At 36.3% G+C, this 16,541-nt stretch overlaps 1 protein-coding gene across 1 annotated transcript in view; it reads left to right on the forward strand.

Moving 5' to 3' along the window:
• The window catches only part of pla2r1 (phospholipase A2 receptor 1), a 28,114-nt gene that overhangs the window by 2,120 nt on the left and 9,453 nt on the right, over nucleotides 1-16,541 (forward strand). Inside the window, exons 2-15 of the mRNA XM_084101575.1 lie at nucleotides 565-942; nucleotides 2,390-2,563; nucleotides 3,044-3,208; nucleotides 5,497-5,610; nucleotides 5,704-5,850; nucleotides 8,904-9,092; nucleotides 9,170-9,327; nucleotides 9,624-9,734; nucleotides 12,810-12,922; nucleotides 14,111-14,280; nucleotides 14,367-14,575; nucleotides 14,740-14,885; nucleotides 15,928-16,012; nucleotides 16,222-16,354. Of these exons, the coding sequence (XP_083957701.1) occupies nucleotides 565-942; nucleotides 2,390-2,563; nucleotides 3,044-3,208; nucleotides 5,497-5,610; nucleotides 5,704-5,850; nucleotides 8,904-9,092; nucleotides 9,170-9,327; nucleotides 9,624-9,734; nucleotides 12,810-12,922; nucleotides 14,111-14,280; nucleotides 14,367-14,575; nucleotides 14,740-14,885; nucleotides 15,928-16,012; nucleotides 16,222-16,354 (2,292 nt within the window). The remainder of the gene's footprint in view (nucleotides 1-564; nucleotides 943-2,389; nucleotides 2,564-3,043; nucleotides 3,209-5,496; nucleotides 5,611-5,703; nucleotides 5,851-8,903; nucleotides 9,093-9,169; nucleotides 9,328-9,623; nucleotides 9,735-12,809; nucleotides 12,923-14,110; nucleotides 14,281-14,366; nucleotides 14,576-14,739; nucleotides 14,886-15,927; nucleotides 16,013-16,221; nucleotides 16,355-16,541) is intronic.

Raw genomic sequence — 16,541 nt, forward strand, 5'->3', positions numbered from 1 at the left:
ATTTTAAAACATTGCAGATGAAAAAAACACAATACTGTTCCCATTCTCAGCACAAGCACAAGAAAATCCTATACTTCCTATATACTTTCCGACTCAGACATATGGCGAGTGTAATGCGTAACTTCCCCTTGAAGTTTTAGAATACTCTGTGTGTGTTCGACTGTTTGAGAATATCTTTGTCTTTGGCCTGTGTCTTCAATTACTCTTTCGTGTCAACGCCCACAAAAGACCCTCAGCCCTGACGACTCTGAGAACTCTGAAATATTAAGCCCCATTTTGTGGAGGTGAAACTGGAGAGAGCAGCTCTATCTTTCTATCTGTTCGCTGCATAATCAGACCTGTCTGATACCTCAGTGCCTCTGAAAGGCTTAGAATCTCCAATATCACTTGCCTTTATAATCTAACATGGCCCTGCATGTAAATGGCTATATAATACTCCTAAAGAAAGGCTTTTCCCACTGGTCAAAAAACCCTAGGGCCTCACATCTCCCAAATGTATTTGATACGACAAGAAAATATGCTTAACAAGCTGCCATATTCAATATCTGTGTTTGTGTGACTCAGGTAAAGGAGTTTTCCGGTTGGAAAGTGTATCGCAGGAGGGTTGCCTCTCAGCAGAGTCGTCCGGTCTATCTCTGGCCAGCTGTGACCCCCCGTCTGCCTCCCTGCTTTGGAAATGGGTGTCCCGGCACCGTCTCTACAATCTGGGCACCAATCGATGTCTAGGGATCAACACGACCAAGCAGCCTGTCGTTGGCATCTTTGAGTGTGATGTTTCCCTCCCAACCATGTGGTGGCGCTGTGGGGGCAGCATGTTGTACGGAGCGATGAATAATAAGCTAGCGGTGGTGGACTCAAAAGTGTTGGTAAAGAAAGCCGTTCTGCAACAGTGGAGGATTTATGGGGCGGCTGGTGAAGGGCCGTGCGCTTACCCGTACGAAGGCAAGATGTCTTCAGACACTTTTTTTTTCAAACTAGGATCAATGACAAATACGAGTGTCCGCGATAAAGCAAAAGTAAAAATCTAGTTTAAAGGCGCGTTCACACCACGAATAATAACTATAACGATAACTATATTAGCGTCCACACATGTACCAAGTTCTTAGAAATGTACTCCTTGTTGATTTCGTATGGTTCTGAAAAACTTTTAAACCATTTTCAAGAAAAGTTTCAGTTTATTGAATCAGTGTAACCATAAAGTAAAAAGTAATAACATATTTTTCTTACGTTTTGAGTACATGTGAGTGTGCACATTAAAATTATTAAGTTTTTTTTTTTAATTAATTATTTATTCACAAATCATTAATCGCCACATGGCATTTTATAATCTGATCTAACTTTGCATTGCCAAAACAAACAAACTAAATAAGTTTATTTGATATTTTAAGGGACCTTGACAAAAAGCCATGATGGTCATCAGGGTAATTTCCTGTTTTATGTGTCTTTTCCTGCATGGTTTTGCATGGTGGTTGCACCACATGACTTTGATTTGGCAAAACTTAAAGGGGTGGTATAATGACCTTTTCACAAGATGTAAAATAAGTCTTTGATGTCCCCAGAGTGTGTATGTGAAGTTTTAGATCAAAATACCCCACAGATATTTGTATATAGCATGTTAAAATTGTCACTTTTTGAGGGTGAGCAAAAATGCACCGTTTTTGTGTCTGTCCCTTTAAATGCAAATGAGCTGCTGCTCCCGGCACAGAGAGCGGAGCTTCAAGAGCTCGATCTTAGCAGCTTCCATTACCTCACACAGACATGCACTGAAAATGTCAAAAATGTTTAGCGTTTTATGTTCAAACCGGATTCAGACAATGATGGAGAGACTCAAGAAGAAGTGACAACATGTAGAAGCAACAGGACGTTTCTGAATGGTTAGTTGATGAATTTATGTAGCTTATGTGTAGTTATCTTCTAGTCATTTATTAGCATATTCTGTCTTGATAATATATAAATCGTGTTCAGGGGGCAGGGTTTATGTAAATTTTAGTGTTTGTGATGTCACTAACCTGGGAGGAATGTCGTGTAGTCCCTACCAGCCATTTGTTGTAGTCCTTAAAAAGCAATTTCTTTAAAAGCAAATATCTTCCTTTGCTTTGAACTTTGAGCGTCGTAACTTTGCAGATGTTGTTCATGCTCAAACAGCAACATTACACACTAACTAAAGTTAGAAAAGTGAAATCATAATCAACCACCCCTTTAAACATAAACTAAATTGCTGTCACAACCCGCTCTAGATATCTGTATCATCGCTAAACTGATGCCCCATTTTGGTTCACCACTATCAAACTAGTGCATTCGGTGGATAGTTTGATGAGGTTTATTTGATGTTGCCGGAGTTAGACAGATTCTACGTGTTCTGTAACTGTTGTTCTCTTGCCATTGGCAGACATCCACACACTACAGGGAAACTCCCATGGCATGACCTGCTCCATACCCTTCAAATACAACAATAAATGGTTCTGGGATTGTACCTCTGAGGGCAGAGAGGACCATCACCTCTGGTGTGCCACCACAAACCACTATGATCAAGATGAGAAATGGGGCTTTTGCCCCAATTCAGGTAAAACCATGTGCTAATTAATTTAAATATGTATGTTTTCCTTTTTATACACTACCATTCAAAAGTTTGTGGTCAAACTTAATTTTTTTGAAAGAAATTAATATTTCTATTCAGTTAAATTGATAAAAAAGTTACAGTAATGGCATTTATAATGTTACAAAAGATTTCTATCATGGTTTCCACAAGGATATTCAGCAGAACAACTGTTTTTACCATTGATAATAAAAATAAATGATTCTTGAGCACCAAATCAACATGTGATTTCTAAAGGATCATGTGACACTGAAGACTGAAGTTAATGATGCTGAAAATTCAGCTTAAATTTGAAATTATTAAAATAGAAAACAAATAAATGCAGCTTTGTTGAGACTTCTTTCAAAAACTTTCCCGACCCCAACCTTATGAATGGTAGTGTATTTTGAGTGGATACTAACTAACTAAAGGAACCAAATAAAACCTATCTATGTGTGTTTTCTTCAGTGTCAGGCTGCAATGAATTCTGGGAGAGCCATCCGGAGCTGAATGCCTGTTACCAGTTTAACTTGTACTCCATCCTCACCTGGAGTCAAGCTCTTACTTCCTGCCAAGCACAGGGTGGGAGTCTTCTGTCCATCACACAGTCCAGTGAACAGAGCTATATCAGAGGTATACATGCGCTCAAATCTTTGCATAATCTAAGACTATTTTGACATAATTTCTTTGTGTTTCTTTGCTGACATTCATTGGTTTATGCTGGTTTGGGTTTGGTCTGACTGGTGGATAACTAACATAGCCATTGCGTTTGCAAGCTACATTTAGCTGGTGGAGATGGTCTATGAGCATAGTCTGTCTGGTGAAGCTAGTTTAAAGGGGTGGTTGATTAAGATTTCACTTTTTTAACTTTAGTTAGTGTGTAATGTTGCTGTTTGAGCGTAAACAACATCTGCAAAGTTACAACGCTCAAAGTTCAAAGCAAAGGGAGATATTTGCTTTTAAAGAAATGACTTTTTAAGGACTATAACAAACGGCTGGTAGGGACTACACAACATTCCTTAAGGGTTAGTGACATCACCAACCCTAAAATTTACATAAACCCCGCCCCCTGAACACGATTTAAAGATTATCAAGACAGAATATGCTAATCAATGACTAGAAGATAACTACACATAAGCTACATAAATTCATCAACTAACCATTCAGAAACGTCCTGTTGCTTCTACATGTTGTCACTTCTTCTTGAGTCTCTCCATCATTGTCTGAATCCAGTTTGAACATAAAAGGCTAAAAGTTTTTGAAATTTTCAGTGCATGTCTGTGTGAGTGCAAGCTGTTGAAGCTCCGCCCTCTGTGCTGGGAGCAGCAGCTCATTTGCATTTAAAGGAACAGACACAAAACGGTGCATTTTTTTAACATTCTATATAAAAATATCTGTGGGGTATTTTGAGCTAAAACTTCACATACACACTCTGGGAACATCAAAGACTTATTTTACATCTTGTGAAAAGGGCATTATACCATCCCTTTAAGAAAGTCATGTTAGTTTAGTTAAAGGATACATTCACTTAAAAAATGTAACTTTTGTCATCATTTACTCACCACCTTGTCCTTCAAACCTTGTATTATTTTTTTCTTGTGATACACAAAAGAAGATCTTTTTCCACTGAAGGAAAGTACACTCCTAGTCAAAAGTTTGGAATAATTGTTTTGCTCACATGCTACATTTATTTGAAGAAAAATTCAGTAAAAACAGTAATATTGTGAAATATTATTACAGTTTAAAATAACTATTTTTTATTCAAATGTTTTTAAAATGTAATTTATTTCTGCAATGGCAAAGCTGAATTTTCAGCAGTCTTCAGTGTCACATGATCCTTCAGAAATTATTCTAATATGATGATTTTGTGTGCAAGAAACATTTCTTATTATTATTAATGTTGAAAACAGCATTACTGCTTAATTATTTGTAGAAACCGTGATACACTACCAATCAAAAGTTTGGTGTAAGAAAGATTTTTAAAACTTGAAAGAAATGAATACTTTTATTTAGCAAGGACACATTAAATTGATCAAAAGTTACTGTAAGATTTATTATGTTACAAAAGAAATGTTGTTCTTTTGAACTTTCATTTCATCAAAGAATCGTGAAAAAAAAGTATCACTGTTTCCTTGTTTTCAACACTGATAATAATATCAAATCAACAAATTAATGATTTCTGAAAGATCATGTGACACTGAAGACTGGAGTAATGATGATGAAAATTCAGCTTTGCCCTCACAGGAATAAATTACATTTTAAAATACATTAAAATACAAAACGATTATTTAAAATTTTAATAATATTTCACAATATTGCAGTTTTTTATCACATTTGTTTAAAATTGATATTTCAACCATGTCCACATCAATTAAAAACAACCGGCGTGTTGCACACAAACCAAGGACAAAACACAAACAAAACCAAATGATAATAATAAAAAAGAGAGATACAAATGCAGGATGTTCATTATAACACAATGGAGGAAAACAATAAGAGACAAACAAATATCCAATATACATCACATTTACTACATTTTTATCAAATAAATGTAGCCTTGGTGAGCATAAGTTACTTCTTTTGAAAACATCAAAATTATTCCAATTATTATTATTAATTATTCCAAACCTTTGACCTGTGGTGATATGGCTAGTTATACTATCTTGCTCTAAAAAAGGACATAAAGCACCAAAAGAAGTAGTCCATCTGACTCCCAACATTTGATACCCAGTCTTCTTAAGTCATAAGATACATTTACTAGTTGCATGGACAACTTTTATGGTGCTTTTGGTTGTTTTGTTGCAGCTTAGCACTATAAATTTCCATCCACTATTTCATGGAAAAGATGAGCTCAAACATTCTTCCTAACATGCTGTGTTTCATGGAAGTGTTTCATTGATACATCATTGTTGTTCCACCAGAAAGACTCTCAGATATGGGTGTGATGGTCTGGATTGGATTAAACCATCTCAGTCAGCATGGGGGATGGCAATGGTCTGATGGATCTCCTTTGGCTCTTGTCAATCATACCTCAGGTAAGCTGGCTTATGTTTTTAAGTAGAAGAGTTGTTCTTCACGGGCAGTATTACCTATTAAATGCCCTATTCGCTGTTTATTCATCTGTCCAGATCTGACCTCCACGCCGGTGCAGCAGAACCAGCAGTGTGGGGTGTTTAACTCATCGCAGGGTTCCTGGCAGAGTCTGTCCTGTGAGTCAGCCTTGCCCTACATCTGCAAGAAAACCACCAACTACAGCCGGAATGCCGAGCCGCTTGGTAAAGAGATGAGTTATCTGACTGCTTATTCATCCTTCCTTTCACTAATCCAGCTTTTTTGTCCGTCCATCCGTCCGTTTCTAATAGCCTTTGTCTTTTCCTCTAACATGACTGACTCTCCATCCACCTGGTTTTATCAAGTTTTGTCTAGTTTAAGCTTCAGCCTCAGCATGCAACAACAAGTATTACGTAAAAAGTGTGTCATTTTCCAGTGCTCATTATTGAGGAAATGAGCACGCTGTCAGACAGACCAGGGACTATTGTTTCCATGATGGTCAGCATTGACTGTGATTGGTTGGAAGAGAAGAATGTGGGTGTGTCCTGAGATTTGTTCAAAGGCTCAACAGCTGTGGCTCATCTAGAGTCTGAACTACTGGCCCTGGCTATCAAACACACACAAACACACACATTCTCACAGTGTGTATGTAAATATAGAAACGGTCGGGGTCATGTGCAACAGTATAAAAATCAGTCCTTTCCTTACAAGGGTTGTCTTGATACCAAAACTTTATACAGTATATTATATAAATTAGTAGTACTACTGAAGGCAGTTGTTTTTGAAAGATTATTCTCTATACAATGTTGTGATGTTATTTCCATCAAGAGGTGCATCAATTTTCAGTCAAGATCTTGTATTGACAATGCAAGTCAAGCACTCTGGAGAGTCTCCTCCTGCACATCCCAAAGACTTTCAATAAATTTAAGGTCTGGACTCAGAGGAGCCTATTCATGTTCGAAAATGATTTTTCATGCTCCCTCCCAACCATTTTCACAATTTGAGCCTGATGAATCTTGACATTGTCATCCTGGAAAATGGCCATGATGTGTCTTCCTACATGTTTTTTTAAGAAATGAAAAGCTACACACTCCAACAATTAGGGTTAGAAAAACTGTTGCCAGGCAGTGTGTGTATATATATATATATATATATTAGGGCTGGGAATCGATTAAAAAAAATTAACTAATTAATTGCACAATTTGCTGTAATTAATTGCAATTAATTGCATTTCCACCAAGCTTGTAATCATCAATATTTAAACTTACAATCACCTAATTAAATTAAACAACACAGGAAAAAAAAGGAACAGAAAATAGACCTATATTAAAATAATATTAAACATCAATAGCCTATATCAATATATATTATTATTTTTCAATAATCAATCAACATAATCAATTTAACAGATTACACCACCCAATACACTACAATTATTATTATTTTTTTCTATCAAAATAAAATATAACGTTAATCCTACAAAGCTATTATTACCAGAGCATGTGATCAGAGCTTTTACCATTGTTGCCCAGCATGACTATACCAGCTCAGCAAACAGAAGTCTACAGAGAAATTTCACGTTATTTGAGTGGACTTTACTTTTCCAGTGCTCGGTACATGATTGGAGCGTTTGGGCCGTTAACGACAGAGCCGCCGACACACACACACACACGGACGGAACGGAGAGCGCGCCGCTGGCAGAGCGCGCCGACACGCACACAAATACACACACGGAACCGGCGGCGCACACACGGACCCGCTCATGAAAGCTGCGCGAGAATGAAACCTGATCGCCGAACACGGAGCAGCCGCAACAGGAAATCATTAAAACGAGGCAAAAAAAAAAGTGCTGCGTCAATTGCGTTATTTTTTTTAAACGCGTTAAACATTTCAAATTAATCGCAAAAATGTACGTGTTAATTCCCCCAGCCCTAATATATATATGACAAAGATTCAAAGATTTACCCTTTTAGGATCACTATTTCCTGAAGAGTGATTTCTTATATAATTGTACTAAGGACTTACCCTGGAAATCCAGAGTTCTTGCAAGAGCACAAATTGAATTTGCTCAGCGAGTTTACTCTGGCGTCGAGTAATGATGCTCATTAAATATGCCCTTGTATCCGAGCTGTACCAATCACATCGGGTTATCTGATATAGGCGGGCCAGAGGCGAGCTAAACAGATGACGACAGCGCTGTGATGTCGAAGTCATTAGTAAACATTACAAGATTGCTATGGATGAATACCAGTTGTTTGAAACGGCTTTGGCCGCTACAATGAACGAGTTAGACTTGGCTTTTTATCTAAAAGAGGAACAGAAGACGGCGCTCGAATTGTTCCTTTGCAAGAAGGATACGGCAAGAGTCTAATCTACCAGTTAGCTCCGCTGGTAGCTAAGCGTATGGGGCTTGTTGTGGTTGGTTGTAGTGTTATCCAATTGCGTGCAGTGAGATTTTCAAATGCATGCTTGGTGCCGCCCCTTGAGCTGGTCGATTTTCATTAGTCAATGCCAGACCATTAATCTTTTAGATTTAGGTCTGGATTTCCAGGCTACTAAGGACTTTCATTCAAACACTTTTTCATTAATTTAGGCATCACAGAAATTGATTTGACATGGACAAAAATGGATTGATTTTCATTTTAATTTATTATTATTTTTTATTTTTAGAATTTAGAATTTTGATATCAGCAACTTGAAAACAATTATTGATTTTTTTTATTTATTATTGGTCAGAAATGTATTATTAATGCAGCCCTATTGTTTTGGCCAAAAATTACTGTTAAAAGTTTGGGATTCTTAATATTTAAAAAAAAATAATAATACTTTTATTCAGCAAGGATGCATTAAATTAGATTTATAATATTACAAAATGTTTTTATTTCAAACAAATTATTTTGATCTGTCTAGTTGTCAAAGAATCATGGAAAAATCTATAAAAGGCTTCTACAAAAATAAACAGCACAACGGTTTTCAACACTGATAATCATATAAGAAATGTTTCAAATCAGCATTTTAGAATGATTTCTGAAGGATCATGTGACTGAAGACTAGTAATGGCTGCTGAAAATTCAGCTTTGCCATCACAGGAATACAATTTTCAAAAAAATTACAATTGAAAAATTGTTTGATTTGACTGTATTTCTGATCAAATTGATGCAGCCTCAATTAGCTTAAGAGACTTTGTACAAAAACATAAAACATTTTCCCAACTTTTGAACGGTAGTCTATACTGTAGTATTTATTTTAAAATCTTCTCTGTCTGTTTGTCTTCAAGATAACTGGCAATATAAGGAGACGATTTGTCCTGACAGTTGGTTGGACCACAATGGGTTTTGTTACCGGTACCTGGAGAAGAAGTCGAGCTGGGACGGCTCTTTGAGCGCATGCAAGTCTCTTGAGGCAGAGCTGGTCAGCGTCCACTCCCTCTCCCAACAGGAACTGCTGCTGAAACTTCTCTCGAATGGTTGGCTGGATGTTTTTCACTTTATAGTGTCATTTATTAAAGTCACAGTGATCACAATATGTTATTGGTTGTGTCAGGATCCAACTCTAAGGTGTGGATCGGCTTGCACAAGGAGGCTAAACTTCCAGCAGTCCAATGGTCAGACAACTCTCCTGTCACATTCACATCCTGGTCCTCTCAGGAGCCTTCCCATCAACATGGCGACAAGCGCATCTGTGTTACAGCGGACTCGAAGGTGAGTTCAAAGGGTCAGAGATCAGATTAATGTCATAAACCGAACACACAGTATGTGGTCAAATAGGAAGCACGTGTCCATAATCACCCCATAAATCATACAGCAACTGTGTGTTGGATGAACACGACGAGATCTGATTTCAGAGACAGTCACTGCATGGAAACGTTATCCTGGGTGATCACCAGTTAGTCACAGTAGTAAACCAGCAGGTCAAGTGACAGATCTGGTCGTTCTGAATTTTCTTCTGTGCTTGATGAAAGACTTATTGTGTGTGTGTGTGTGTGTGTGTGTTTTAGGAAGGCAGATGGCAGTTTGCAGAGTGTGAAGAGCAGCATGCCGCGATCTGTAAGACGTCAGGTCTTGTGGCTCAGCGTCCTGCTGGAGAATGGGATGAAGGATGTCCAGAGGTGAGAACATAACAAACACACACACATCATAAAATCATTTCTGCTTATGTTTTGCTAGCCAATACAATAGCTGTATGTTTTTCATGTGTCTGGTATTTTTTGCAAGATGTGTTGAATCAGAACTTTTGATGTCTATCAGTGTTGTTATTGTTAACTAAAACTATAAAAAAAATGTTTTTGGTAATTGAAATAAAGCGGAAATAAAATAAAATATAAATATTACTTGAAAAACTTAAATGAAATGTTGCCTTGGCAACTAATTGAAATAAAAAAGTTTGTCAAAGTTCTAAAATGACTAAAACTAACCTGAAATGAAAATAAATTAAAGCTATATCTATATAAAAAACTAATAGAAAGTACATAAATTAATAATAAATAAAAAAAATACAAATAAAAGCTCAATTATTAGCTTTAAAAAAACATATATATATATATATATATATATATATATATATATATATATATATATATATATAAAATATATATAAAAATATTGATAAATACTATAATTGTCACAAACTGCTCTGAGACACGAAGGTTGAGGATCCAAATGCAGTATTTATTGAACAGGGTAATCCAAAGTACAAGCAAGGTCAAACACAGACAGGCAGTCCATACAAACAAACACAACAAGGCAGGGAACACGGGCAAAAGAGTAATCCACGGAACATTCAAGAAATCCAAAAACCAAGAGACTTGAAACCAGGGAGAATGCTCAGAATTGCAGTGTAACACTAAACAAGACTTCGCTGGGAATGAATGTGAAAACCAGGCTATTATAGTGTGAGATAAACAAAGTAATGAGATACATCTGAAAACAATGAGCGCTGATGAGTCCAGGCAGAGAATTATGGGAGATGTAGTTTGTGAGGGAATGACAATATTCTGATCCTCTGGTGGCTCTCAAGGGCACTCCAGCTGGTGACCGTTACAATAATGGTATACTAAAGTACTGTACTGGTAATACCAAAATAAAACTGATGCCAATTCACAAATGATTCATTTTTTTGAGTCAGTCCTTTTCAGTGAGTGATACACTCACAGTATACAGTAGGTTACTGTAAATATCCTGAATTGGTTAGTGATTTATTCTGAATCATTCAAACCATTCATTTTATAAAGAGAGAAAGAGAAAGAGTAGTTTTGGAGTAGTTTTTCACTCATCATTAACTTTTTTTTTTTTTTGTGATCCACCACTATATAGAATAAAGTAGATTTTTCTTGGCCACTAATATAATTGAAGTTCATATTTCATAATTAAAGCACAGGAAGAACAAAAAACAGAACCAAAAGTTCCCCAGATCAGTCATACACACATTTACCATGTCATTCCGAATACATTGCGTACATTGCAATTACGAAACATGAATAAAATGCAGTGAATGAGTTGAGGTCCTAACTTTTTCCCATCAATCTAATTACCGTCACTCTCCTTCCATCCATTTTCCGGCATTTCTGATTGGTTGTGCTTGAGATGTGCTTTGTGTGGGGTGAGGAGGGCAGACAGGCTGTGTGTCTAGAGGTCGGAGCGGCCGTCGGCGAGGGTTAGAGCGGGTCACGGCGGGAGAACAACAGACTGATTCAGATCTGCTCTGTCGCTCTGTTTCTGCTTTTGCTGGCCATGAAACAAGACGGCTACGAGAAGGACGAACATGACGGATATGGCCAAACAGAGAAAGGGCACTTTTCAAAGATGCACACGTGCTAGTGAACGCTCATGTGTCACACACACCCACACTTACTGATCTCATACTGTATGTGAAGAACAACCGTTTATTTGTACTGTATCTACTGAAATGGTTTTGTATTCTACTGAAGGCAAAAAAGTGTAAAATGATGAAAAAACACTTCCTCTTTCATATCGGTTTTAACCTAAAATCTTGATCTTGAATAAAAAGGTTCAAAGTTCAGCATCAGCTACTCGACTGTGTATGTTTGTAGCTGTTAAAATGCTTGTTTCAGTCTGGTCTAGGTTATATGAAAGACACTGAATTGAGGCCACTGGACTCAGGGTTAATGGAGAACAGGTGTGAAAACACAGCCAGATGCCACTGAAGCTAATGCTGCATACCAAATTACCTGCGTTTGCTATGAACCATGCACTATTTATAGTATAAGTAGTATTATATACCATATTTTCTCTCAAAAAGTCGCACCCGAGTATGAGCCAGATTTACTTGCACCAGCGCAAACCCTAAAGAAAAACTACTATGAGGAATTACTACATACAGTGACAAATTGGCGATGAAAAGGCATGGGCAAAGTTATTTTTGATGAAAGCGACTCTTTAAAAACTGATAACAATAAAGGGAAAAGCTGTTCTGAGAATTTTTTAAAGAAATCTGTTGGAAAACCATCCGGTCCGGGTGATTTGTCACTCTGCATAGATCTAATTGCTAATGTTATCTCTTCCACCGTGAGGTCTTCTTCCGATTCAGCAGCCCTCACTGGATCTATAGAGGGAATATGTATATTTTCAAAAAAATCTTCCAGCGAATGAGGGTCGACACATAAATCGGATGTATACAGTGACTGGTAAAACTTTTGGAAACAGGAATTAATTTTTAAGCTATCAGTATTTTGTAAGCCTTGCTCATCATTAATTACAGGAATGGACTGATTAGCAATCCGTTGCCTCAGCTGATGTGCAAATATTCGCCCAACCTTGTCCCCATGTTGGGCAAAGTTATTTTTGTGACTGACGTTATTGCATACTCATTTGTTGGAGTTTCCCTTTCAGACGCAACATTTATGGGAGGAGAGTAAAACAAAAGCATGTCTTAACCCTTTTTGCGCTTGACATGGCTGCATCTGTTCTTTAATTTGCACATTGTTAGTAGACTTACTTAGTAGTCCACACTACATATGACATATTAATCCTATACCTATACTACACTCTACAAACCATAACAATCAGATTTTGTGAGGAAAATCTGTTTTGCATTCACATATATCTCAGCATGTTAATATTACTGTGTTCTTTCAAGTTTTCATTTTATATGATTAGTATATCTGTATATCAATTAAAGGCCTTGCTGAATCTATTTAAAGTTTGCTTATTGTGTGCATGTGCAGGACTGGAGAAGGAAGGACAACTGGTGTTATAAGATCACAGATCAGGAGCAGACGTTTGAGAATGCAGTGAAAGGATATTACTGCAAATCTCCTCTTGTTACTGTAGAAAGCAGGTATGTAGAAAACGTCTGGATGGAATTCTGTCGGCTTTGAACAGAGTAAGCGGTAACTGAATGGTGGCAAATTAGTTTGTACTCAATTTGAATAGAGTAGAATTTAGTCAATTAAACAACTAACACATACATACTTTTTTATTTGCTACATTAGCTTGGCGAGTGCATTAAATAAAACATGAAATATGAAATTACCTAGAATGTCTATTTTATTCTGAACAAAATCACTTTGTATTTACTATTTTGGGGAAAAGTAAGGGATGTGTAATTTTTATTTTATTTAAGTCTCTAATGCTCACTAAGGCTGTATTTTTCTCACTAATATTTTGAAATATTCTTTCAATTTAAAATAACTATTTCCTATTTTAGTATATATTAAAGTGTACTTATTCCTGTGATGGCAAAGCTGAATTTTCAGCCGTCTTCAATGTCACATGATCCTTCAGAAATCATTCTAATATGCTGATTTTCTGCTCAAAAAACATTTATTATATTAAATGTTGCAAACAGTTGTGCTGCTCTATATTTTTTGGGAAACCATTATACATTTTTTAGGATCCTTTGATGAATATTACGTTCAAAAGAATTTATTTGAACTAGAAATATCAGTAACACCTTATAGTTCAATTCTCACTATTAACTAGTTGCTTATTAGCATGTAAATTACTAGGATATTGGCTGTTTATTAGTACTTATAAAGCACATATTAATGCTTTATTTTGCAAGACCATATTCTACATCTCTTAATTCTACCCAATACCTAAACTTATCAACTACCGTACTAACTGTTAATAAGCAGTAATTAGGAGTTTGTTAAGTCAAAAGTGGTAGTTAATAGTTAGTTAATAGTGAGAATTGGACCCTAATCTAAAGTGTGACTGAAATATCTTTTATAACTTTATAAATATCTGTCACTTTTGATCAATTTAATGCATCCTTGATGAATAAATGTATTACAGTAACTCCCTTAAAAAAAACCCTTCTAAGTGGTAGTTTATGTAACTAATGGAATTTCCCAGGATCATAAACCAACCTGGAATATCCAGGTAACGTGTTTCATATAGTGTTAACCTCAAATGAGTAGCTGAGTCAGGCAATGCTTACTATACAAGGATAATTACGATGTTTACAACATGAAAGAAGCAGATAAATTCATCACATTTGGAGTGTGTGGTTTCTCTGTGGCAGGTTTGAGCAGGCCTTTCTAAACAGCCTGATCAGGGAAACGGGAGGTTCAGACTCCCAATCCTACTGGACAGCCCTACAGGACAAGGACAGATTCGGAGAGTACCGATGGCTGACCCTGAACGGCTCGTCGACACCCCTCAACTACAACAACTGGAACCGACACCAGCCAGGTAAGCCCTTAAAACAGTTACCATCATAAACCTGGGCTAGCAGGCACAACCAGGCTTTATTTGATGGTCTCTCCCTCTGCCTGCAGTGAGTAGTGGGGGGTGTGTGGTGATGTCTGGAGGTCAAGCACTGGGTCACTGGGAGGTGAAAAACTGTCACACCTTTAAGGCCCTGGCTGTGTGCAAACAGGAAGTGAGCGACAACCATGACACCCTGATGCCTGTGCCACACATAGATATAAATGCACCATGTCCGAAAGGATGGGAGAGCCGCAAAAGCCTGTCTCACTGTTACAAGGTGCAGAGAGTATATAATCATAAATCAATAATAGAGAGTAACTGCATGCTCATAATCTTGCTTTGAATCTTTTGTCTGATACAATTTTACCCATTGTTTACTTAATATTTAGTATGTTACTGCAGTTCATCTGTTGGATCATGATCTGTTTGTTTGTTGTTTAGGTGTATCACAGTGAGAAGATCCTGATGCAGCGCACCTGGACCGAGGCTCAGTTCTTCTGCCGGGCTTTGGGTGCTGATCTGGCCAGTTTCCATCACAATGAAGATCAGACTTTTGTCAAACATCTCCTTTCCACGATGTTCCAAAGGTTGGTTTACACGTTTACCCACGGCAGGTGGGGGTTTATAAGCAATTTTTAAAGGTTTAGTATGATGATTTTTAATGTTTTTTTTTTTAAATAACTCTTATCCTCACAAAGTCTGTATTAACAGTATTTATTTGAAAAACAGTAATATTGTGAAATAATATTACATTTTAAAATAACTTTTATATTTCAATTTAAATCCAGATATGATCTTAATTTATACTAATATATAACAAAATAGAAGAACATTATTACTATCAATGTTAAAAACAGTTGTGCTTCTTAATATATTGCTTAATTAGCATTTTTCCAGGATTCTTTGATAAATAAAAAGTTAATTTTGTAACATTTTAAATGTCTTACTCTCACTTTTGATCAATACTAGTGTGGGGGTGTATACTGTATATATACATAGTGCTAGATAAAAGTGTTTATTAAAATGATATTATTATATTATATTATTTTATATGGTAGTCTATGTAAGTGGTCATTATATATAACATATCTCTCAAGACCACATTGAAAATAAAGGATTTAATATGTAGTTTAAACCTGAAAGGTAAATAAATATTTAAGGTTCAGATTTATTTATAGGTAAAATAAACTAACCAAACAAAATACATTTTTGACATTGTCAAGTTCACAGACTTTTGGACCCCACTGTATCTGGATATATTCTTCATTTTTTTGTCTCCAATTTTGACAAGTAGCCTAATTTATACAGTATATATAATAATTGATAAAAAAATATATATTGAATTACTTTTTATTTATTTTTTTGCAATTCTTCTAAATTGTATTTATTTATTTTAGTGCTGTAAAATCGATTAATTGCAATTAATCGCATTTAACATAAAAGTTACACACACACACACACACACACACACACGAATATATATATATATATATATATATATATATATATATATATATATATATATATATATATATATAAACTTTTAATTGATTTAACAGCACCAATTTATTTATTTACATAATTATTAATTTTTTCTCTCTCCTTCCTTTTCTTTTTGTCTCTTTTCAGTACAGAGGGTCGCTGGTTTTGGGTGGGCTTTACTAAGAGAAACCCTACGTCCGAGGGAGCCTGGGAGTGGTCAGATGGCACGCCGGTAAGAATTCAGATAAAAAAAGAGAAACAAACAAAAAAGCCAGGAAAAGAGAAAGCAGAGAGTCAAGTGATTTGGATTTGTTTGAATGTATTATCTACATGTAAAGAAAAAAGACAGCAAATCTGTTTAGAAAAACAGACTATCACGGAGGAACCAGTTCATCAGCTTTAGTTATTTTAAACAATTGTCATATTCATACCATTCTGTAGGTGGTGACATCGTTCTTTGAGGATATGAATGAAGTGGACTCTCACATGTGTGCTGTGTACAGTGACCTCACAAACACTCTCACGGCCCACTCGTGTGACTCCAAATATGAGTGGATTTGCAAGGTCCCCAAAGGTTTGTGTTTAGGATGTATGGATATACATTTCAAATATTTAATGAAAAATTCATTATCATCATGCTGAAAAGACCAGGGGCCAGTTGCATAAACAAGTGGCCCCATTAAGTTAAGACTGTGTCTGACCAACTAGCAGTTAGTTTGGGGTAATCAGTCTTACTTTTCGGTATCAATTTAGACCGATCT

The sequence above is a fragment of the Abramis brama genome (genome assembly GCF_963993115.1).
Source record: "Abramis brama genome assembly, chromosome: 23".
NCBI classification, from domain to species: Eukaryota; Metazoa; Chordata; class Actinopteri; order Cypriniformes; family Leuciscidae; genus Abramis; species Abramis brama.